This window comes from Mastigoproctus giganteus, chromosome 14 (genome assembly GCF_048544385.1).
Source record: "Mastigoproctus giganteus isolate SK-2022 chromosome 14, ASM4854438v1, whole genome shotgun sequence".
NCBI lineage: Eukaryota > Metazoa > Arthropoda > Arachnida > Uropygi > Thelyphonidae > Mastigoproctus > Mastigoproctus giganteus.
The window spans coordinates 54,657,752-54,684,087 of record NC_143588.1 but is presented as its reverse complement, the minus strand read 5'-3'; the positions used below and the strand labels follow the sequence as shown (position 1 = coordinate 54,684,087).

The 26,336-nt window shown below is 35.2% G+C and overlaps 1 protein-coding gene across 1 annotated transcript in view; it reads left to right on the top strand.

Annotated features, from left to right (window-relative positions):
* chb (CLIP-associating protein) overlaps positions 1 to 26,336 on the top strand; it is a 1,004,436-nt gene that overhangs the window by 913,412 nt on the left and 64,688 nt on the right. The window contains exons 36-38 of the mRNA XM_090388867.1: positions 2,684 to 2,807; positions 4,953 to 5,081; positions 20,391 to 20,531. Of these exons, the coding sequence (XP_090244993.1) occupies positions 2,684 to 2,807; positions 4,953 to 5,081; positions 20,391 to 20,531 (394 nt within the window). The remainder of the gene's footprint in view (positions 1 to 2,683; positions 2,808 to 4,952; positions 5,082 to 20,390; positions 20,532 to 26,336) is intronic.

The following is a 26,336-nucleotide window of genomic DNA, read 5'->3' as shown; positions in this document are numbered from 1 at the left end:
TGTGCAGGAGCTCTATCATGCTGAAAGTACATATCAATCCTTGTAGCCAAGGAAACATCTTCCAATAGTAGTGGATGTTCGTTTTGCCGAAATTCTAGGTAAATGGGCTCTGTAAGACAATTTTTTTAACACAACAGGCCCAATCAAGTGATTGTCAATGATACCTCACTACACATTTACAGATAAGCGATGTTGAAAATTTGTTTCTACAGTTGCATGTGGATTTTCGTCTGACCACCAATGAAAGTTATGGGCGTTGTTGATACCGTCATGGGTGAAAGTAGCTTCGTCGCTGAACAGTATTAATGGAATTAATTGGCAGTTAGCATTTAATTACCAACAAAATTCCAATCGCTGGGCTTCGTCTCCTAGTTGATGGTTTTACACCCACTATATGTGAAATGGATACAAGCCATGCTCACATAATGTTTGCCCTACTCTTGTCTGTGGAACACCAATATGCATAGAAATTCTTCGTGTGCTAATAGTAGGACTACATTCTACCGACTGAAGAATGTGTTCTGTTTTATCCACATTTTGTTCATTTACATGTTCAGAAGAAATATGAGCACTGGGAACTGTACCAGTCTCATGCAGTTTGGTGGAAACACTAGTAAATGCTCTTGAGTCCAGTATTCGGCAGTTAGGAAACCATCGATGGTATTCTCTACAAGCAGCAGTAGCACTTCCACCGCAAAAACCTTAGACAAACACCATATCAGCATATTCAGCATGTGTAAAGATGTGTGGCATTCTTAACAACACTTCCAACACCAAACAGTATCAGGTTATAACTGCTTCTTAGTCACATCTGATTTAGGGAACTGTGCGCACTAGTTTCAAACAACTATATCTCCATATCCATTGAGAATTGGACTCATGTTTTATATGAACTTTTACACTCAGAATATTCTATATATAACCTCCCAAAATATTTACTATTCCTCCTGAATGTGTGTGTGTGTGTGTGTGTGTGTGTGTGTGTGTGTGTGTGTGTGTGTGTGTGTGTGTGTGTGTGTGTGTGTGTGTGTGTGTGTGTGTGTGTGTGTTAATCCCATTATATGAGGCTGTTGTTAGACCACACTTGGAATACTCTGTTCAAGTATGGAGACCGTACCTAAAGAAAGACATTCTTGAAAGCATCCAAAGACGAGTAACTCGCCTCTTGAGATTGGCAAATGGGCATGCATATGAGTAAAGACTTCGAATATGTGGGTTACAGAGCTTGGAAACTAGGCATCTTAGAGGAGACTTGAAGTGTTTAAGGCTCTAAGAGGCATAAATAAAATGAATGAGGACAAAATTTTCACAGTTATAAATGATTCTAGAACTTGGGGCCATAATTTCAAGTTACAAGGGGAGATGTTTAGACTGGATTGCAGGAAGTTTCATTTTAGCTGAGTTATAAATTACTGGGATAATTACCTACGGGAGGATGAAACCGCATAGGTTGTCTATTTCTTTTTCTCTTATTAAAAATTATTTTTATTTCATTTTAAGTATTTATTTTTTTTTATATTTTTTTGTTGGCTAGTGCAGCATAAGCCATAGGCTTCCTTGCAACATGTGGCCATTGCTAATACTAAATACAAACACAAAATAACAAAAAGATTGAAGAAACTTGCGTGCCTGCGATAGTTAAATCATATGCTTGGATGTTGCAAATGAGCCCCCCCCCCCCTACTCTAAAACAATTCTAGACCTCAGATGTTCAGACTGGGTTCCACAGTGCTCTAAATTCCATTCATTTCTGTTGTATCCTGCCAATTATAACCTATGAGATTTTTAATGAGAGAGGGGGGGGTTATTTTGCAGTCTTTATCATGTTTTTGTTACATTAATAAAAGGAGGAGCAGATAACAGAAAACACTTGAGATAAATGTTTGGAGACATACTGATATACTGACAATATATTAAGAAAATTCAAGATTCAGCACTGTCTAGACCAGTGTTTTTCAAAGGTTTTTTTTTTTTATTATTATTATTATTTAATTACTACACATGTAGTACTGTTTTTAAAGAGTTTCTATGTGAAATTTTAATTTTCAAAGGTTTTCTCCAGAGGGGTTCAGCAGGTAAAAATAGTACACTGAGTGGCTGTTTGTCAAAAACAGCCATTCAGTAAGCATATAGGAACTGTATGTAAATATAGATTTTTATACACAATAAATATATAACACACAAAAATAGTGAGAAAGTGTAACATAGCAGCATGTGGGTTTCATGCCGCTATGTTACACTTCAAATTCTTGCAACTTCAAATTTTCATGTAGTTAACTTAAAAAGCATATTGTAAGATAATGCATTACGGTGGGACAAGTTCTATATTTGTGTATATGTGAAACTGTTTGTGTAATCTTTTTATAAATTTGTTTGTATTTTGTGACATTTATTTTTAGATTTAATAAATTAAATGTTCTTTCTTATTTTTATTTTATTTTTTCCTTTTTGCTACTCAAAAGAATTTGGTTGTTTTTTGGCTTAAGAGCTTTATTTCAAATAGATAGCAGTGTATATAGCATTTACAGAAGTAGTAGTAATACTTTAATCCTAAATTTTGCATGTTCATCATTTTATAAGTGCTATAAATAATGATGATTTAAAATTGTGTGTGTGTGTGTGTGTGTGTGTTTCCTCAATAAAAATATCTAATTTTATTTTATTTTTGATTCTTTTTGTATAGTACGGAACAAAGAAAGCAAGCCCTACGTGAACTAATAAATTTAACTGAAGAAGGTTCTACATTTTCAGAAGAAGACTTTAGGAATATTCTTAGAATTGTTATTGAAACTGTTTGGGATAGTGATGTAAGTTTTTTTTTTTTTTTTTTTTTTTTTTGTTTTTTGACACACTATCTTTTGCACCACTTCTCCCTTTTGGGATAGCAGTTAAAAACTTGATATAAAATAGACACTTTACTTACATGTATGCAGATATCCTTTGACAGTCATACAGATTAATAAGTGGTAGATGCCTAAAAATATGCAAAGGAGGTGTAGGTCTGCCTATTGAGTCAGAAAATATGGAAACATTTTAAACAACAGAAAGAAAAATGTAGATTATCTGGTGTTTCCAAAATGTTGGAAGATAATAGAAGGGATCAGTTCTAGAAATACAGTAGAATTTCACAGTTTGAAGTGAATGGGACTGTGATTTCCTCACACTGTTGAAAAACTTGGACTATGCAGAATGTATGCTCAATAATAATGAAAATACGTGTAGGATTTTATTAATATTAGTGTATTGTATAAATCTTCAGTTATTAAAAAGTCCTTCCTCCAACAATTTTTTTATGCTTGTTTTTGCTGCAAAATTATGCCATCTTTTTAGAAGTTGAATATTAGTCGATGTTGCTCTTTCCTGCTGTTTCGTATAGCATAGTACTGCGTGAAGGGCAGTAATCCTTCAGCGTGCAGTACCTGCCTTCTTTCATGTCAACTTGCTCACTTTGATTGCTGCTTTTTTTTTAACAACTGCTTATTTTATCACATTCTCAGTTATGTAATTTTGAACTGTTTATCTTGTTAAACTATTCTCTTGAAAAAATCTCGACAGAATATTCACATTATGGCAGTTTGTTTGATCAGGCTGGTCAAGTTTGCATACCCATTGTTTTGTGCCGATTTTTCTTGACTTTACTAATATGTCAGGTGACAGTTAGGTCTGTGATTCAGCTATCCAATATGGAACATTCTTCACATTAATTTTCTTCAAGTAACTAATTATACTCTCTTTATTCACTGTTGCTTCTAGTAATGATCGCAACAATTTCGTTAATATTTGCATTTTAAACACTCCAAAACACCCGGTCAATTGGTTTTACTTAACAGGTGACCTTGGATGGGAAGGTGTGTTTAGTGTCATTAGAGATTTATGAGGAGTATTTCTCTGTTTTTGGAATGTTTTCATCAAGAAAATCAGTTTTAACAGCTCGGGTTCCATTCACTAATGCTTTTTTATTCCATTAAATGTTCTGTTTATACTCTGCTACAATCACTAATTGTGTGTAAAAATATAGATTTTTACACACAATAAACATATAACACACAAAAACAGTGAGAAAGTGTAACATAGCGGCATGTGGTGGTTTCATTCTAGATAGTTTGCAACTTCAAATAATTTTCATGTAGGTAACTTAAAAAGCATATTGTAAGATAACGCATTACAGCAGGACAAGTTCTATATCTGTGGATATGTAAAACTGTTTGTGCAATTCTTTTTATAAATTTGTTTGTATTTTGTGACATTTATTTTTAGATTTAATAAATTAAATGTTCTTTCTTATTTTTATTTTTTTTTCCTTTTTGCTCCTCAAAAGAAATTGGTTGTTTTTTGGCTTGAGCTTTATTTCAAATAGATAGCAGTGTATATAGCATTTACAGAAGTAGTAGTAATACTTTAATCCTAAATTTTGCATGTTCATCATATTATAAGTGCTATAAATAATGATGATTTCATTTCTTGTGTGTTGGGTTTTTTTTTTTTTTTTGATCAATACAATCGTTAATTGTACTTAGCAGTCACATGAGCTTGAACCATTGTCCACTCAAACATGTATGCTACTGCTGCACTAAACAGTTGACCCCAGGGCTTTATTCAACTTATGTTTAGAACATGTATTAGTGATCATATTTATGTAGGCGCCTCCTTAGCCAGGTGAGCAGGAGCAGCAGTGCGTAGCACACGCTTCTTGATTAGACCAGGGTTCGAGCCCGTGACCACCAAATACGGAGGATGCGGAAAGGTCAGGGAATGACCACTGCATATCCCCGGAGCAATATGGCCTTAGTTGCTAATGCTCCTAAAAACCAAATAACAAACAAACATTTATGTAGAACACCAATTTTGCCACTGTTTGTGGAGTAAATTCTAATTTATGAAGTTATGACTTTGTTTATACTTTGGGAAATATTCTTCAAAAGATCCTTATTTATTTTATTTTTTCCTTTCAGAATGGTGTGCGCTTCCTTGCATTGCGATCATTATGTGAACTAATTAAAAAGCAGGCATATAATTTTCATGGTTATGTGGAATTAATTGTTCTGAAAATTATTGAAGCAGCAAAAGATGAAACAAATGCTGTAAGTATTGCATTCTTAGATTATATTGTATCAAATATGTGAAGGCTTAGAGAAATTATTGCAATTATATCCTGAATTAGGCTGACTAAATCTCTCTTTTCCAGAATCAAGCAAGAATCAAAACTGAATTTTGTGAATTGACCAAAATTATGATATCCATGTAATTTAATTTAATACAGGTGAATACAGGCTCAACAGCCTAGTTACCAGTCACAGGAACAGAAATGCAGTAATATACATAATTAATAAGGTAAGTAATGTACACTGAAAACAACAGTGCTGTGGGTTTAGATCAGTGGTTCCCAACATTGTTTGACTGGCAAACCCCTTTCAACATAATATTTTTTATCATGAACCCCTTTATTTTTTATTGCGAACCCCCCTTTTTTTTTAAATAAGCTTCCATCCTATGGTTTGCCAGCTGTTCTTTGTAATTGGTTATCCAGTTTTCTCTCTGACTGCTCACTGCGGTGATGGTAGATGGCTTTCTGTCTTCTAACTTCTCCACTAATGCTGGCATTCCCCAAGATTCAGTTCTTTCTCCCACTCTTTTCCTCTTGTATATTAATGACCTTCTTCCATTGATCAGAAATCCTATCCATAGTTTTGCTGATGATAGCACATTGCTTTCCACCTTCCACTTTGAGAAACCTTGCCTTACTCAAACAGCTTCAACTTCTTGAGTATCTGCTGCCAAATCCTTAAATGCTGATCTCCAGGTAATTCTCCAGTAGGGAAAAGATAACTTAATTTCAATCTTTCTAAAAACTCAGTCCTGTAGTATATCTTGCAAAAAGATGTTGCTCCGATTTCTAGGGGATTGCCCTGACTTCTAATCTCTCTTGGCATAAGCACATCACAAATATTGCTTCCTCTGCATCTAAAAAACTGCGTTTTCTCTTTTGCTCTCAGTGTTACTTTTCTTCCAAACAGTTGTTGACTCTGTAGAAATTGCAAATCCAGCGTACCATGGAATAATGGGGGCACCGTCCCAGATGTTATACCCAAAACTCTCAGGCTTCTAGATTCCATTCAAAAGAGGGCAGTTAGGTTACTTAATGGCTCATCTCTAGTAGAGTCTGTCCACTCTGTCTCATAGGTTTCTGTTTCATGCCTTTTATATAGATACTTGCATGGGCACTGTTCTTCTGAATTGGCTTCTATAGTTCCCACATGCGCGCTCTCTCTCTCTCTCTCTCTCTCTCTCTCTCTCTCTCTCTCTCTCTCTCTCTCTCTCTCTCTCTCTCTCTCAAAGCAGTCCGAACACGCACCGCAACCAGTCAACATCCTTTTACTGTCCAAGTTCGATCCAACAGAACCAACTTTTCTTCTTCCTCGTTTATTCCTTCAACTTCCATTTTTTGGAACAACCTTCCTTCATACTTATTTCCTGAAAATTACAATCTACAGAAGTTGAAGTCTAATGTCAACAAGGATCTTCTTTAATTTTTCAACCCATGCACAGTGGGTGCATGGGTTGAAAATAACCTAAGTACTATAGGTTCTAAAAAAAAAAAATACCTGTACATAACAATGATCCTTGAGAAGGAAAAAAAATTTAGTATAGAAAACATATTTATTTAAAAAAATGTTGTTTATGCATTGGTAATGCACTTCCATCATTTATACTACCCAGGTAGTATGCATACATCATTTGATTATATCTTATATTGTGAATACCTTCACAAAAAGTTGCCGGGGTATTGCACTGCTTTGAATAAGTAACGCTTCACCAGTGGAGAAGACTAATGTTGCTTATTATCATTAGCGGATACCACCTCCCAGACGGCACCGTTTCGAAACTTGTTTGCTTGCTCATCGGTGGGTGGGCAGATGCCCTGTTGTTGCAATAGTGACAACCCAATTATAAAGTTTAGCTCCAAAATATGAGAGATGCTTGATGGTGTGCATGGATTAATCTAAAACTATTTCTTGACTAAATGTCTAAGAGTATGAAAAAGGTTGTTTATGCATAGGTAATGTGAGATATAATCAAACGATTGCATGCATACTGCATTGGGTAGTAGAAATGATGGAAGTGCATTACCCATGCACAAACAACCTTTTTCATACTCTTAGACATTTAGTTATTTAGTCAAGAAATAGTTTTAGATATTCATTTAACATGATATACTATAAGATAGTAAAGGAATTGTGGGAGATGTGGTTTCTTTCTTTGGCAACTCTTTACCTTTTATTTCATTTTATTTTACTTTATTGTTTATTATTAGTTATCTTTTGTAGTTTACAATAATATACCTATGTAAAGCCAAGCAGATACCATTACAGAATTTTTGGCGCGAACTGCTGGTTTAGATGATACAATGGTATATGTTACATTATTTTAAGGTTGATAGGAGTCAACCCTTTTGTGGAATATTAATCAATATAACAAGCTCAAAAGTATAAGAATTCCACTTCATCTTGTTTTCAAGTTTAATATTTAAATCACTTTGAAAATTGTGAGAACTTGATTTGCATAGCTGGTGAGTGCCTTTGTTAAGATCAGGAAGGTACAGTTCACAAAATAAAATGTTACTTCTTTAACATTTTATTTTGTCTACTCTCCTTGCACGGGAAGAGAGCAATATGTTAGGCTAAGCTCAACAACAAGGTGGGTAGAGTTCTCTTCCTTTAGGACTTTTATTGTCTACATTATCAGTAGAGATCGGATTATATGCACTAAAAAAAACAGGTCAAATATGCACTAAAATGCTAATATATGCGATACAATTTCTACATTTATTACAATTAACTGAACCACAATTTCTTTGTATTCAACGTGTTAAAGTAATAAAACCATTTATGAAAAGTTTTAACATCTCCTTTAAAAGTTTTCCTTTTCAAACTCACACCTAGTGCATTTGAAAGGGAATAATTTTTGTTACAATACTTACAATACAACAGTAATATATTTCTCAAAGTGATCCATTGTAAATTTGTGCCATTTTATATAAAGATCATTTTATATGCATAGATTGTCCAGATTTACTTCTACAGAAGTGACCAGACTGTATTTAAAAATGTGAGTGTGAGCTTTTGAAACCTCTACTTGAAATAGCAGTTCATTTCCATTTATAAATTCATCTATTTTCTTTAAAGTGTGAAATCCTGAGTTCTTTTCTAAAACATTAATGTATTTTCTTCTTATTTCTTCTCCTATCCCTCCAGGCACAGTTGAAATTTGCAATTCCACTTTCCATCTTTCTAATTGTGCTACTCAAAGAAAGTCTCCACATTTCAAGTTCAATTATAAAACTAGGTAACCAGCTGAAATGGGTTTGGATGAATAATAAATGTTTTCTATCCAAAGAATCTGAAAGAATTTCCTTGGCACTATCAATAGCTACTGAATGCATATTGTCGAAGGAATCGACAAATTCTTTTATAGAATCTAAATTTTTAGCATAAAACGATGTTGCTCGTAGCCATGTTCCCCATTTTGTGAGAACAGGATCGGGTGGGTAGCATATTTCTGTAAGTTGCTATTCTTGAAGGCACTTGACAAAATCTTTTTTATACTAGAAATAAGTTTGTTAATTTCACCATAATTCTCCTGAATTGCCTCTTATGTAAAGTGCCAACTTATGTAAGCCATAGGTTAAGCAATTAACTTGGATCAAATTTGAATAGAAAACTTGTAAAGAAGAAGCGGCTTTTACCCTATACAAAGCAGCATCACTAACAAAAATGCACTCTTTCGCTGTGGATTGATTTTAGGCATAATAACTGCAAAGAATCATTTCAAAATCTTGCTATTGTAGAGTAATTCACCTTTTTTGTGTGCCTTACGAGCAAGTAAATAAGGATGCAATGGTTCTGCATCTAATTAGCCACACACAAAATGTGCAATATAGCAGCCACAAATGTCTGTTGTTTCGTTGACAGACATCCAAATGTAGTTTTCTCTAAATATCTTGACAAATTTTGTGAATAGTATCATCATAAATAGCATTAAGGTAATTCTTTCTCAAGGTAGATTCATCTGGATTATTTTTATTTACACAATATTTTTTCAAAAGTGCTTGAAAACTTGTTTAACTTACCGAAAGGGATATTGCCACTTACCAGGGCGAGTGATATTTAATTCCTTTGAAAAATCACTATTCCTTTCTTTTGAAGTACACGGCTTGATTAAAAGTGACTGCTCTGGAAATTTTTCCTTTGCTTGGCCATAATGCATGATCCTGTTTTCACAATTTGGTTAATCTGGAATTTTTTCTTGCATGGAATGTTCTTTTCACAAACAACACAGAACACTCTAATGACATCCATGGTAAAATCTTTTCCATGATTGGCAGTCTACGATTCCATACGAAGTTTTGTGACAGAGTTCATTTTTTTGTTATGTGTAATGAAAACATTTCATCTGATATAGTCGATAGCATAAGAACAAATAGCAGAATAGCATTAAAACATTTCCCATGCCAATTTGAGAAACTTTCCCACACTCAGTGAAATTTTATCCTACACTAATTTAATTTCAATACAGTGACTTGTTAAATAATTCTGAGATGAATGTTTGAAAAAATTTCACGCCCAGGAATTTTCTTTGGATGGGGGGGCTGAGGATTAGATTTTTCTATATCTATAGAAAATTACTCAGCTGTTTTGTTTTTGGTTTCAGTTGTGCCTCTGACAGGGTGAGCCACCCCTAAATTTGTGTTCTTATGCTAGCATAAATAACAATGAAACACTCCTTTAAAAAATTAAAAAGCATTTTAGAGTGGGTAAAAGAAGTAACATGCATATATATTTTGTCATACGATTCATCTTTTACTTTTTCCTTAATAATATTCATGCTTAATATTAATAAGGAAAAATAATATTAAGAATAAATAATTTTCACCACACAAGTAACCCCCATTTTGTTAGTTATCTTTCACATCCTCTCATAGGGGTGCATTACAGAAGAGACAGGTTTGACCAATGAAGAATTAATGGAACTGGAACAGCAAAATTCAGCTGTTTAGAATAATGAACACCACAGCTAATAATGATTTACCAGAAAGAGAGTTAACTACAAGTTTAATGACAGATTTTATGAACAGGATCAGCAATGCCATGAATAAACTGAAAAACACAAAATTTGAATGTAGCAAAATGAAGAGATGTGTTTTTGATATGATATCCTGGTACAAAGAAATGCTTTCAGGCCAAAAAGCTTCAAGAAAGTGAATCAATTCTTGATGTCTTCTTCATATGTAACATGGTTTTCTTGTGCATACAAGGGTGGTTCAATAACTCGTACGTATAATAAAGTTTAATTGATAAATTAAACACACGTTAAGACATTACCAATATTAAATACAGTAATAACAAAGTACAGCAGACTCTTGATTTACCGGGACACTTGAAGACTCCAAATTTAAAAAAAAAAAAAAAAAAATCAAACAGAAATCATAAAATTCAAGTAATAACTAGAATGGGTATAAACAGATATTTTGCAAGTCGTAAATAAGCAACAAGAACCGGCGTTACAAGTCATCGTTGTGAGATTAGTGTCCCTGATGATTTATTGTAAACTCTACTGACTTAGTTATCGTGCCGGAGTATAAACAGAAAATTTATTTTTATTTTTACCTATTATCTTGCGACCCCCACTGGCTTTCTGACCTACCGCTCAAAACAAAAAAAAAAAAAAAAAGAATGTTTAGTTTGATTTAGTGTGTCGCATCGAATGTTGTGTTCCGTCGTGCTGCAAAAGGACAAATTTTGTCTCATTATTTATGTCAGGAATGTCAGAATTTTTTTTCTTCTTTTTTTTTAATAGTAACTATTATTTAATTGCGTGTAATTACAGACCAGTTAGTTTAACTTCTGTTCCGGGTAAAATAATGGAGTCGCTGGTTAAAGATACATTGCAGGATCATCTAGACAAGACTGCAGCAATAATTCAGACACAACATGGGTTTGTTAAGGGAAAGTCTTGTCTGACAAATTTGATAGGATATTATGATGTGGTTACAAAGGAACTGGATGCAAAAAATTATTTTGATATCATATATTTGGATTTCAGGAAAGCTTTTGACACTGTTGCGCATGGAAGACTATTGTACAAATTGGAGCAGAATGGTATTAAGGGTAAGTTGCTACAATGGATAAAAGGATGGTTAAGTGGGAGAAGACAGAGGGTGGTAATCAATGGGTGCTGCTCTTCTTGGACTAATGTTATTAGTGGAGTCCCACAGGGTTCAGTGTTAGGTCCACTGTTGTTTTGTATATTTATCAGTGATATTGATGAAGGTATATCAGGCTTAGTGTCGAAGTTTGCAGATGATACAAAGGTTGGCAGGGTTGTTAATGACAGTAATGGCAGTGTGCTACTGCAACAGGATCTAGATAATTTGGGCAGATGGGCTAAGAAGTGGCAACTGAAGTTTAACCTTGACAAATGCAAAGTACTGCATATGGGTAGAAGTAACCCCAGAGAAATGTACCAACTGTGTGGTACTACACTTAAGGTGGTAGAAAATGAAAAAGACCTGGGAGTAATTGTGCAGGCGGATATGAAGTTTTCTGAGCAGTGCAGACGGGCTGCCAGGGCAGGTCATGGGGTTTTGTCAATGATATATAGGAATTTTGCTAGCAGGGAAAAGGAGGTGATTATCCCTCTGTATAAGGCAATGGTCAGGCCACGCCTTCAGTACTGCGTACAGGTCTGGAGGCCTCATTTTAGGAAGGATGTAGATTTACTTGAGCGTGTACAGAGAAGGGCAACAAGATTGGTGAGGGAAATGAAGGGATCCTCTTATCAAGGGAGGCTTAAGTTCTGCAAATTGCAGTGGCTGAAGACTAGGCACCTCCGCTGTGATCTGATTGAGGTGTATAAGGCCTTGAATGGGTTGAGCACGCTGAATTCTGATGGGATCCTTCCACTTGTTCAGATTACGAACCTAAGGGGGCATAAATTCAAATTAAGAAAAGACAGATGTAGATTAGATGTTCGGAAATTTGCCTTTAGCCAGCGGGTGGTTAATTGCTGGAACAAACTTCCATCTGTCGTTGTGGAAGTTGATAGGTTGAATAAATTTAAGGAGGAACTGGACAGGCATTTGGAGGGAATGGTGTGGGTTTTTTTTTTTTTTTTTTGGCTGATGCTGCATAAGCTCATACATTTGCTTTCTTGCATCACATGCCACTACTACTACTATTTATTTGTTTGTTTAGAAATCACGAAAATGATGGGCAAATGCAAGAGTTGTGCTTTCAAATTAAACATTATTCAAAAGTTTGAAAGTGGTGCATCTCTAATGAACCATTATAATGTTGGTGACCAAACCATACGTGACATTATAAAAAAAAATAAAGGGAAGCATCGTATTGGACTCGTGTTAAGGTTTTTTTTTTTTTTTTTCTGTGGTTAACCATGGGCGACCAAATCAGTGGATACGGGGCCACAACTGTATTTCAAAATTAGGTAATCCATTATACATTACCAAAACTGCTCTTGAATATAATATATTCAAGAACAGTTTTGAAAAGTTGAGTTCAATATCATGAACAAACATTGTTTGTTCATGATATTGGACTCAACTTTTGCATCTACAGAGCTGAATGATATATCTTTCTAAACGTCTCAACAACAAATTGAAATTGATTGAGATGAGATGAGATAATTTCATGATATTAAGCAGAATTTAATGAGTTAATTTTTAAATATGAAATTAAGTAATTGAAGCATTGTACAAATGACTAACTGACATTGTAAATCAGGTTATTATAAGTACAGCTATAACGGTTGAACTAGTAGTATAATGGATAAAAGTGAATCTCATATGTGGTTTTATTACTTTGTGTTTGTGATCAAATTCAGTTATAGGTGTTCACCCCAACTATTCCTCGACTCTTTTGACAGAAAAATTGAACAAAAACAAAGTGGTATAAATGAGAGAGAGAAATGAATAAATAAAAAACATGTCACTAGGAAAGGAATTGACTGTTTAAATAAACTAACACTACTGAATATTAAAATGGAACCTTATTTTTGATCTTTTTATTATTTTCATGTATCTTTTAGTAGAAGATACTTGAGAATGTATACTGGTAAATGTTAGGAGTTACTGTAGTTATAAGTATTATTTTTAAAAATCCATATTCAAGGCAGTCCTTTAATTCTTACCCGATAGTACATCAGGTTAGGTCAACTTGTAAACTACAATTGAATCTCATATGTAAGGTTTCTTCAAAGTCGTTACCCATTTGAAATGGCTATTTTAAATTTTTAATGAGAACAAAACTAAACAAAAATTGTTTGTGCTCTTTGGAAATTTTATTACATATCATTTATGAAATATGTAATAAAAAATTTTTAATGACTGCCCTCAGTCATTAAAGGAAATTTTTGACAGATTAAAGGAAAGTTTTGACAAATGTTTGCTTTAATGATGATTCTTTCCATAACTGGTCTTCTCTAGTGTGAACTTATTAATTTCATTCTGAATATTGTCTTTTAATTTTTAACAAACATTCTTAAAGGTAACCCACAAAAAAGGGGGGGGGGGATCAATTTGAGACTGATAAATCAGATGAGTGGGCTAGCCAGTTAACATCCCTGAAGTGTGAATTAGTTGATTCAAAAAATCCTCATTTCTCATGTAGCTGTGACCCTATCCTGATGAAAACTGTTTTCTTGGCCAAATTATCACAAAGCAAGTTCCTAACAATCACAGATCATTATTTTGTACTTTTCTCCAGGAATATTTTAACATGTATAACAATTTTATTTTAAGAAGTAGATCAAAGTCATGTCAAAGCATTTTCACTCACACCGATTGGTGTGAGTGGAAATGCTTTGACATGACTTTGATACATTTGCCATTCAAAAATTACTCTACATTTCTCAGCACCCAAAACCTATTCCTTGCAAATAACAATGTGCTTCATCACTCATTATCCATTTAAATATGAAAGTGTTATTTTAGCTGCAATATTCAAGAGAGTATGCATGAATTCTGTTTGTTATCTCAAGAACTAACTGGGTTTTGTAAGGGAGAAGACCTTAATCCTTCAAAATCAAATCCTCTTCAAAGAGGATCTTTGAATACATAATTGAACTGTGTCTCCAAGTCAATGTTTCAGCCTTTTCATTAACACCTTTCCATATTCATTCAGTAATCACTGGAGAATTGTTTGATCATGGCTGTGTACTATGCTTTGCATCCTAAACTGTATTCATCATAAAACTGGGCAAGAAGCCTCCGATTAACTAAACATGATGATCTTGTTTGAGAGTTTAAATGTTGGTGATAAGCTCTTTGAGTGTGCATAGCATAGCAATCTAAATTAGAATTCTACCACTTCTGCTCATTGCTGAATTGTGTATTTTTCCATGGTAAATTTCCCAGGATTACTTTATATCTTGGGGGGCCAGGTTTATATTTAAAAAAAAAAAAAAAAAAAAAAATCATTTCAAATGGGTAAGGAACATTTGAACCATCCTACATTATACTAAAACGATGCCAAATCAGTTTGCACTCTAGATTGCATGAACATGTTCCCAGTGTTATATGGGGATATGACAGTTAAATATGCAGACATGGCAACTTTTAGAAATTGGAAACAGGAAAAAATATTGAAAGGTTCCCAAAAAAATATATTTTAATGAGAATTGCTACACGCGAACGCACACACTAGAAATTTTAAGTCAGAAATATAATTTAATTGTTGTTACTTACTTGTATTTAAATTTCCCAAAATTAATTCAGCATCAAAAAATTAATATTATTTTAATTCACTGGGCTTGCAGTATCAGTCTCTTCTTGCACTACCCTGAACACCTCCAAGGGGATTATAATGGACTATGAAAATATTTTATTTTCCCATTCCATTATATTATATTTCCAGTCCATTATATTATATTTCCAGTCCAAAATATTTTGGCAAAATATTTTATTTTACTGAATGAAATATAACTAGAAAAGATGATTTCTTCAAGGAGCATCATACATACTTTCAACTCCCCTAATGTATGCAAACAAACTCTGGCAGGGAGCTAAATGATTTTGTAATAAATGAGAGTAAAGTGGAGGAGAAATTGTTGAAATTGAACATAACAAACTGGGGTGGATGGGATCTATCCAGTTATATTAAAGGAAACATCAAAGGAAGTTACAGAGAAAATAATGGAATCGCTGGTTAAGGAAGCGATGCAGGATCATCTAGACAAGACTGCAGTTATAATTCAGACACAGCATGGGTTTGTTAAGGAGAAGCCTTGTCTGACAAATTTAATTGGATACTATGATGTGATCACAAAGGAACTAGATGCAAAGAATAATTTTGATAACACTTACTTGGATTTTAGGAAAGCCTTTGGTACTCTGGCACATCCGTGACCACCAAATACGGAGGATGCGGAAAGGTCAGGGAATGACCACCGCATATCACCGGAGCAATATGGCCTTAGTTGCCAATGCTCCTAAAAATCAAATAACAAACAAACAACTCTGGCACATGGAAGACTACTCTACAAATTGGACCAGTATGGCATTAAGGGCAAGTTGCTACAATGGATAAAAGGATGGTTGAATGGGAGAAGACAGAGTGGTTATCGATGGACACTGCTCTTCATGGACTAATGTTATTAGTGGAATCCCCCAGGGTTCGGTGTTAGGCCCATTGTTGTTTTGAGTATTTATAAATGATATTGATGATGGTATATCAGGCTTAATGTCTAAGTTTGCAGACAATACGAAGGTTGGCAGGGTTGTTTATGATAATAATGATAGTACGCTACTGCAACAGGATCTGGAAAAGTTGAGCAGATGGGCTGAGAAGTGGCAACTGAAGTTTAACATCGACAAATGTAAAGTGCTGCATATGGATAGCAGTAACTCTAGATTAACATATCAACTGGGTTGTACTACCCTCAGGGTAGTGGAGAATGAAAAGGACCAAGGGACGTAATTGTGCAGTCAGATATGAAGTTTTCTGAGCAGTGCAAAAAGGCTGCAAGATAGCTCACAGGAATTTTGCTACTAAAGATGAGGGGGTGATTGTCCCCTTGTATAAGACGGTGGTCAGGCCACACCTTGAGTACTATATACAGATCTGGAGGCCTCATTTTAGGAAAGATGTAGAGCTGCTAGAATGAATACACAGAAGGGCAACGACATTTGTGAGTGCAAGAAAGGCTTAAGTTCTGGAGACTAGGCACCTGCAAGGTGATCTAATTGAGGTATATAAAGCCTTGAATGGATTGAGTAAGCTCGATGCTAATGAGATTCTTCCTCTTGCTCAGATTACTCACCTGAGAGGATATAAATATAAATTGAGGAAAGACAATTGTAGAACAGATGTGCGGAAATTCGCCTTTAGCCAGTGGGTGGTTGATAGTTGGAACAAACTTCCATCTGCTGTAATGGAGGTCAGCAACTTAAATATGTTCAAGGCAGAACTAGACAAACATTTGTAGTGAATGGATTTGTGAAATGGGAATGAGGGTTTTTTTTTTTTTTTTTATTTGACTGATGCCATATACTTGCTTTCTTGCATCATATGCCTCTACTAATGCTAACAATTGAAATAAAATATTTGTCTCCTATGTACCAAACATTTGAAAACACCAACATATATTAGGCTGTTTCATTAAGATACACTGGGTCTATCTTGCTTACTTCTAGATTTAGGCTCTTTGTTGTCTGGACCAATTGGTCATAGTCGGACTGAATTTTGAATGAAAGACAATACAGCCAGTTGATATGACAGTGGAAGAATGTTATAGGCCGAATGAGTGTAATGAACAGCTGTACGGACAAATAGAGTGGGCCAGTTAATCAGAATACCTTAATGGAGGATTTTACCAATTGAAGTTTCTAAATGGCAAGCATTCGGGGAAGTAATCATAGAAACTACTGTGATTATATCCACTAAGAGATAGTAATCAAAGTTTATACCTAAGTGGACGTCAGATGAGCTGATGAGACTAGAGGCAGAAAAGAAAAAGGCATGGGATGGTTATAAATTAGCAGGAGACAGAGACACCTATGTATAAACTAGCCTGCAGTCAATTCACTAAGGTGGTTAAGCAAGCAAAAGCAGATTTTTGAAAAGTCTTTGGTGAAGAATGCAATAAAAAGTAAAAATTCTTTGCTAATCTTAACTCTAGAAGGAAAGGGATGAACCACATTGGCTCACTAGATATGAATGGCATAACTGTTGGGATTGCTGACAAACTAAACAAATATTTTTCTATCTACATTCATGTGTACAGAAGTATTTAGGGACAGAAATATCAGAAGTATACCAAGTTACAACTGGGAGCTATTTATTGTGTGATAACTGAGAGGGAAGTCAAAGAGAAACTGTTGAAGTTACATGTAAATAGGGCACTAGGGCTGATGAAATCTGTTGCATTATATTAAAAGAAGCAGCAAAAAAGGACAGCAAACCTTTGGCAATAACTAAAAGGGCATCCTTAGAGTCAAGGGGTAGTCTCTACAGACTGGAAATGGACAATTGTCTCTTCATGGTTGTTAAAGTGTGCAGTGAGTAATTACAGACTTGTCAGTCTGACTTCTGTTACCGAAAATAGTGAAGTCAGTGATTACAGAAGTAAAGTGGGATCACCTTGGCAGGAATGCAGATATACAGCAATTGCAGTACAGATTTGTTAAAGGAAACCTTCTGACCAATCTGATTACATACTGTGATGCAGTAATAAAGGAGCATCTTAATACCACATGGACTGATAAATACTCTTTCAGTCACATGTTCAAATGAGTTCATAAGACCTCAAACACCCTGATAACTAACACTTGTTAAAGAGTGAGAATCACACGAACTAGGAGACATGACGTCAAATTGCAGGTGAAGAGGTTTAGATTTGATTGCAGGAAGTTTTCTTTTAGCCGGTAACTTGCTAATTACTGGAATAAACTGCCTCCATGGATGGTTGGGGCTGACAGCTAGAGGATATTCAATGGTCAGCTGGATAGAGACTGTGATGAGGAGGGTGTCAAAATTTTTTTTTTTTTTTTTTTTTTTTCCATTATTTATCTACAAAATTTCAGGAAAAGCTTAATGCTTCTTTACACTACTAGTAATAATACTACTACCGCTAGTAGTATTATTAGTATTATTAGCTACCATGTGACTAATATTGACCAACCAAAACAAAGCACACTATCATTAGTGGGAAGAAAATGTTGCATTTCATCAATGTTGTTGTTGTCAGATTTGTTGGTGCATCAGCAACTTAGGCTATAATGCACATTTCATCAATGTGGAAATATACAATTAGAATAATATAGTACTGATGCTCTGTGCAGAAGATGACATGGACGACGGCCACCCTTGTCTTCCAAAAGGAGGACAAACAAAAACAGGGTTAGCGTAAATTCACTTCTGAAAAAACAATCAGAAAAACGAATTCCAGACCATGTAATGCAGGCCTGGATACTATGGAATTGCTGAAGATTGCGTAGCAGTAGAGATGTGCAAGAAGATTTAACACAACTGTATGATTCTGTAGAGGTATGCCTACAAGAAAAACTACCAAGAAACTTACCTAAATCCCCAGGTATATTTTAAGTTTCAGAAACTATGCCATTTATAGAAGCAACAGATGCTCACATGTTACAATTGCTTGGAATTATCAGCTTGCAGAAGAGTTAATGTTCTTGTTATATGTCATATCCTCTCCAGACCTATTCAGTCTACCTTTGAAATAACAGTACGCATTGTTATTGGGATCACTTTTAATCCTGGCCTCTGTATGCTTTCTGCCAAGTTATTAATGTCCGCATATCATCTTGATCATGTAGCAGCTCAGTTCATACCCCTGCTTTGTACCTTAAGAGATCTCAATGGCTTTCATCCATTATGGAGATCTCTTATATGGATACAAGGGGTCAACTATCATACCTGTCTCCATTTACCAATAGATACTATCTCTGCACTATGCCTCTCAGTATGCTTTTATCTGAGTATGACAAGATCAGTTACCCACATGACAGTGGTAACTTCCCTTATTAATGATGACTAGCAAATGAATGACTTGATTCAGTGACTCTAGTCATCAGTCCCAATGACTAACTCAAGTCATATGTGTGATTCTTGGTGTCTGTCTTGCTCTGGTTACAGGTGAACCATGTTTTACAAAAAATAGAATTCTCAACTCGAGGAAAAAACCACACGATATTTAGTACCTTTCCTTTAATTTTTGGGTGTGGTGTTCTTGAGAACAGTCTTATTTGTCTTTTTTTTTTTTTTTTTTTTTTATTCCCAGCTAGGCTTTCAGGAATAATACACCTACATATTCTGAGGAGCTGTTGGAAGACACTCCTTGAAAATCAGCAGAGGATGTGGCTTATGCACAATGGTGCAACAGCCCACTTTTGAGTGATGTTTCTGACTTTTTAAATAAGGAGTATAATAACTGGTGAATTGGTTGGAATAGCCCTGTACAATGGCCGCCCTGATCATTTGACATCAACCCTTTGATTAATTTATGCATGGTAACATAATATCCATGGTTTATTCTACACATATTACCACAAGATAAAATTGCATGATGAGAGATTTCATCCTAGATAATGCTGAAACTGTTAAAATAGCCCTGAAACAGTAAGACATGCCAGAGAATTATGAATTTGTTGGACTGAATCCCGCTTTAAACAAAAGGGAGGTCACTTTGAATGGCTAGGCCAGCGGTTCTCAAACTGTGTGCCGCAGCACCCTATGGCGGGGTATGAACTCACGGGGGCACCGTGGGATATTTTAAATTTTCAAGGGAAACAGCGATACTTGACATCTGTCAGATGCCGTGTGAACCACTAGCTCAAGGTAGTTCAGTTTCAACATTACTTATTAAGTTGTTTGGACCTAACTACTTAATAAACAGAACTGTTAGGTATTTCTTTTGACCTAGGGGTGCCATGAAAAAAATTACTGAGACACTAAGGGTGCCATGAACTGAGAAAGTTTGGGAACCTCTGGGCTAGGCTATTTTAGATGTTTCCTTTTGCAAGTTTATTTCAGTTTCTTTTTTGTTTTGCAGTTTATGATTAATGTATAATATCAGGGAAATTAATACTTAGTAACATCTCTTTATAGAAACTTTTTTTTTTGTTTTAGCCATTAAAATATGTTCTTATATTTGTTCAGTGCAATTTGTTTCAATTTGAAAAATCATTTCCATTAGAATTTTCTAATGGCAACCAACTTTATAAGATAAGTAGCTGCTTTCTTATCCTTACCTCTCCAATATTTGAAGTACATTATTTTATTATTATTATTTTTTAAATAGTTTATTCTTGACATGGCGTGTGTGTGCATACATACTCATAATTATATTGTTTATGTCAGATATACAAAGCAGCTGAAATATGTGGAGAAGCAGCAGTTCATGTTTTACCTCCTGAACAGTGTGTGAGAACACTTATGTCCATTATTGTTACATCATCAGAGTGTATGGATATTCAAATTGCAATTAAACTGTTGCGTATGGTAAGTTCATACGTTACACTTATTATCATACTAATTATATTTCAATTTGATTACCTCAAAAGAATAGTGTAGTAATTAAGAATAATCCAGTTATTTAATCATTCTGTGTTTTAAGTAAAAATTTCACTTTTCTTTTTAGATAAAAAAAATATATAAAAAAGCCTAACATTGACTAACTGTGCTTTTTGAATACTGATAAGTTGTCTAAAAAACATTTTTAACCCTTTCGTGTGTGGGTATGCCAATGTGCATGTGTGGGGGCTCATGGTACTAGTTTTCTGCCGCTGGTCATCTCCATGGAGTGCATTTTTTTGGAATTTTTTAAAATTGTAAAAATAATAAGTTTGACCATAAAATGCCCCTTTAAATATTAATTTGTTCTTACTTTGACTTGATATATATTCAAGTTATGGAAAAGATATATGACTGTCATGTAAAATCTCAGATTTGTAAATAGCCTTATAAGAGAAAAGTTTGCAGGGTTTGATCAGAATTTTAAAAAAAATAAATAAAATATCTATTATTTTTTGATGTAGTGATATCCTCTGTATTCATTCATTAATTCAAATCACTTAATTCAATTTCATTCAGAATCTGAATTCCAGAAAATTTCAGCTTTTTTAAACTCAGATTGGACAACAGTGAAGGAATGGTATGGATAATGGTGTGATCTACTGTTTTCACTTTCAAAGCTATTTTTATGCTCTTTCATCTATTAAAACTGTCTGCTATTGGAAACATAAACAAGAGATGGCAGCAGGTACTGGAAGAGTTAAAAACAATTTATACACTCTAGCAGGTGTAACATTGCATGTTATTCACCATTCACTTGTTGATTAAAATGCAAGGAATAGTTTTCATTGCATCCTTTTAAAATGTTCTTTATTTTGATGTTACATTAGATGAAGGGGCTCACATCTGGTGAGTATGGGCTTGGCACACCCAGGGTCCTGAGCTGGATATCATCATTCTTCTCTTTCTTGGTGAATTTTTTCTACTTTTCTCTCTCTCTCTCTCTCTCTCTCTCATAGGGAATTTTTTTTTTTTTTTTTTGGCCGGTGCAGCATAAGCCTCAGGCTTCTTTGCACCATATGGCTAATAATAACAATGAAGAAATTTAAAAAAAAGGAAAAAACTCTGTCCTTAATTTTCTATTTATTAATACAAAAATTTATATACATATGTATAATTGTCCTACATTAAATATATAATACTGTTAAATATTTTTAAAAGCAAGGTTACAATTAAAAAAAAAAAAAACCCTCTGTTCTATTACTATTGCAAAAATGTACATTTTTGCAATAGTAATAGAAGAGAGGGTTTTTTTTTTTTTTTTTTTTTTCATTGAGGTATTTTTCTTTTCCAGCTCTCTTTCAAACAATGAAAAAACATCTATGGCACATGGGAAAAGTGTTGCAACAATTTTGCTATTAGCTTCACAGAACTTGCTTGGTATATTAGCATTAGTAGAGGCATATGATGCAAGAAAGCAAGCTTATGCAGCATCAGCCAGAAAAAAAAAAAAAAAAAAAAAAAACTTCCACTTCACCCCTCCGTTTGTTCGAAATACCTGTCCAGCTGAGCCTTAAATTTATTTAGGCTATCAACTTCCACAACAAGAGATGGAAGTCTGTTCCACCAACCAACTACCTGCTGGCTAAAGGCAAATTTCCACACATCTATCCTAGATCTGTCTTTCCTCAATTTGAATTTATGCCCTCTCAGGTGATTATTCTGAGCAAGAGGCAGAATTCAATCAGCATTCAGCATGCTCAAACCATTCAAGGCTTTTATACACCTCTGTCAGATCACCTCGCCAGTGCCTAGTCTCCAGACACTGTAATTTGCAAAACTTAAGCCTTTTTCATAAGAGCAACCCTTTATTCCATTCACTAACCTTGTTGCCCTTCTCTGTTCTAGTTCCAACAGCTTTACATCCTTCTTGAAATGAGGCCTCAAGATGTGGCCTGACCATTGCCTTATACAAGGGAATAATCACCTCCTTATCCCTGCTAGAAAATTCCTGTATATCATTGACAAGACACCATGAGCTACTCTTCCAGCCCGTCTGCACTGCTCAGAGAACTCTATATCTGCCTGCACAATTACCCCCAGGTCCTTTTCATTCTCTACCACTGTCAGCGTAGTACCACAGAGTTGATATGTTGCTCTGGGGTTGCTGTTTCCCATATGTAGTACTTTACATTTGTCAATGTTAAACTTCATTCGCCACCTCTCAGCCCATCTGCTCAACCTTTCCAGATCCTGTTGCAGCAGCATAGCGTCAGTAGTGTCCTTACCAACCCTGCCAACCTTTGTATCGTCTGCAAACTTGGATATTAAGCTTGATATACCATCATCAGTATTATTTATAAATTACAGAAAACCATAATGGACCAAACACTGAATCCTGAGGGACTCCACTAATAACATTAGTGCACAATGTGTGCACTAATGTTATCCTCCTTTGTGAATTGGGGTCACATTTGCACATCTCCAGTCTATGGGTACCTCCCCTGAGTCCAAGGAAGCTCTCATAATTATGGCTAAAGGTTTGCTTACTTCCTTTGCTGCCTCCTTTAATATAACTGGATAGATCCCGTCCACCCCAAGTGCCTTTCTTGTGTTTATCTTCAACAATTTCTCTTCCACTTTACTCTCAGTTATTACAAGATTATATAGCTTTCTGCCAGAGTTGAATACACCTCTGGCATTCCCCTTGCTGAATAACTCCTCATGTATGAATGTCAATGCAAAATATTCATTTAGTTTGTTAGCTACTTGAGCAGATCATCAACAGTTGAACAATCGATATCAAGTGAACCAATCTGATTTATCCCGTTCCTTCTAGAGTTTACATAAGTAAAGAACTCTTTACTGTTTTTCTTTGCATCCCTTGCCAAAGATTTCTTGTAATCGCCTGCCTAACCTCCATTGTAACTTGGCTACAGATCAACTTATATCTATCATAGGCTTCTGTGTCACGTGTTAATTTATATGTATCCCATGCATTTTTCTTCTCTGCCATATGTCTCAATAGTTCATCTGACATCCACTTAGGCCTAAACCTTGAACAATATTTCTTAGTTGGTATGTAAAGCCTAGTAGCTTCCAAGATAAGTTCTTTGAATTCTTCCCATTTTGAATTTGCTGTCGGTAACATCATCAGTTGGTACCACTGTATAGAATTTAAATACTGTCTCAGACCATCGTAGTTGCCTTTACGAAAGCAATAACCCTTCCCTTTACCCTTGATAGTAGTTACCTCTTTGAGTAAATCCCACTTCAGCACACTGTGATCACTGCCACCTAATGGTTCCTCTATCTGTAGATTCTTAATGCATGAAGAATCACTACTGATAATCATATCAAGAGTATTACTCCCTCTAGTTGCCTCCCGAACATTCTGGTGTAGAAAACAATCATCCAATAAATCCACAAAAGCCTTGCTAGTGTGTGAGTGACCAACCCACAAATTCCAGACAATATCTGGGAAATTAAAATCCCCCATTATAAGACTCTGATTTACTGGCCCACTCTATTTTCCTGTACAGTTTCTTATTATACTCATCAGAGTCATTAGGCCTATAGCACACTCCTACTCAATTTTTATCTCCCAGTGCTTATGTCACACCAACCTGACTCGACACTGCACTGTCCAGCGATGTCGACTGGCTTCACTTCCTTGGATTTTATGTGTTTCTTATCTAATAGCATAACCCCTCCCCTCTTCCTATCCTGTCTATCCTTTCTGTAGACGTTGTACTCCCCAAATTCCAGTTCTGCATTCCTTATATCTGTGTGACACCATGTCTCTGATATCCCAACAACATCCGTCTTTGATGTTTTTAGCAATACCTCAAATTAATCAAATTTATATACCAAACTCCTAGCATTGGTATACATGCACCTGTTCTTTTTCTTAGCTACCCTAACACAACCCATGTGTTTACTTGTACCACAGTGACTCCCAGCAGTCTGAAATATCCTGAATCTTGTTTTCCAAGCTTCTGTTCATTCCAATAGAACCAGTGCAAGAATCATTTTCAGCTCTGCCAGTGGCTACTGTTAATCTATTAGTCCTTGTATTCCTCCAAGCTAGCAGTTTTCCGACCCACCTAACACTGCCTCGATTGCATCAGCAAATATTCTTGCACCCTTTCTATTTAAATGTATCCCATCCCTGTAGAAGCAGTCCCTTCTGTTAACAAGTACAGACCAGGCTGAAAAAAATTCTACTCCCTGAGCCTTGTACAGTTGTTCCAGGGACAAATTGATCGACATATAAACTTAACAAGAACACCAGTTGGAAGTTAATTTTTTGTGCATTAATCATGGATGGAACACTGATAAAAAAAAAATTCAAAAGAAAAAAAAACATGCACCTGTCATGCATCCAATGCCCTACTTCTTGAACATTAGTGATGTCTTGTGGTACCCTTTCACATTTAAAAGCTACTAGTGGAAGTGACAATTTGCAGCATCTATCATGAGCCTCAATCACTAAATATACATGTTTTTCATTGTACCATAGGGAATACAAAATATAGCCTGTAATTATTTGTTGAGCATGCCGGTTTATAATTTTTATCTCATTTGAATGCTTAACTGTCACTCATTGATCACTTTGAATAATGCTTCTTGATTGCACCGCAATGTTTGGAGCCAATACACTTTGCCACCGATGCATTAATTCCAACTGCAAAGAAAGTTTTCTCTTGGGTCTCCAGGAATGTATCCACTGCAGCAATGACGTCACTGTCAGTGGGGAAATAGATGCCAGCCAGGTATTTATTAAAATTAAAAAATAGACAAAAGTTCATTGCTGCTAAAATCTGATGAACATGGGAGATTGTGCAAAATTTCAAAGATGCAATGCAGCCATTGCAGTGACTGACTTGCAAGCAGGTGTATTGTCTTTGGTGTTTTCACACAAATGCTAACAAGGTCTGTTAATATTACCCTTGACTGTCTGGCCTTTCTGAAATTAATCCACTAACAACACTCCATCAGCATCCAAAAAAAAAAAAAAAACTCGATGCCATCATCTTGCCAGCAAAAGAAAGCAAATTGGCTTTCTTTATAGGGAGAGAAGAGCTGTATTTCCACTTTGTGGACTGCTCCTTTGTCTTTAGCTGAAAGTGATGGATCCACATCTCATCCATGGTCATAAACCTTGCAAAGAAATTGCTGGATCTGCTTGAAAATGATATAAACGTCACTTATCAACTCTTGTGCATTTTTGATCTATTGACAACAACAACTTTGGTGCCCATCTTGCTTTTTCATAGTGAGAACCTCTGCTATTATGTGGTATATGCATTCAAATGACATGCCAAAGACACTGACAGTGTACCAAACTATCATTCATCAACAGATCAAGCACACTCTCAACAACTTCTGGAGTGATAAACAGTGTGGGTCTTCTACAGCATGGGTCATCTTCCAGGCTCTCTCTCCCTCCCTTGTTTAAATTCTGCTGCCCACTTCTTAACTATGGAATATAAAGGGGCATCCTCCCCCAGTTCTCTAACCATAACTTCATGAATTGCCTTTGGTATTAATCCATTTTTTTGCAGATACTGGAAGAATTCACAATGACTGATTTTGGCTATCTTTTCTCATTCACACAATTTTGTTGTCTTCAGAATTTGTAATTAAAAAATTATATCATTTAAACTGCATGAAACTTAATGAGTTACTATTTGAAGCATTATACATTACAGAAATTTTTAACACTGTACCACTACCTTTTAATCTCCCACACACATTAAAATCACATTGAGGTTTATTATTTTCTTAAAA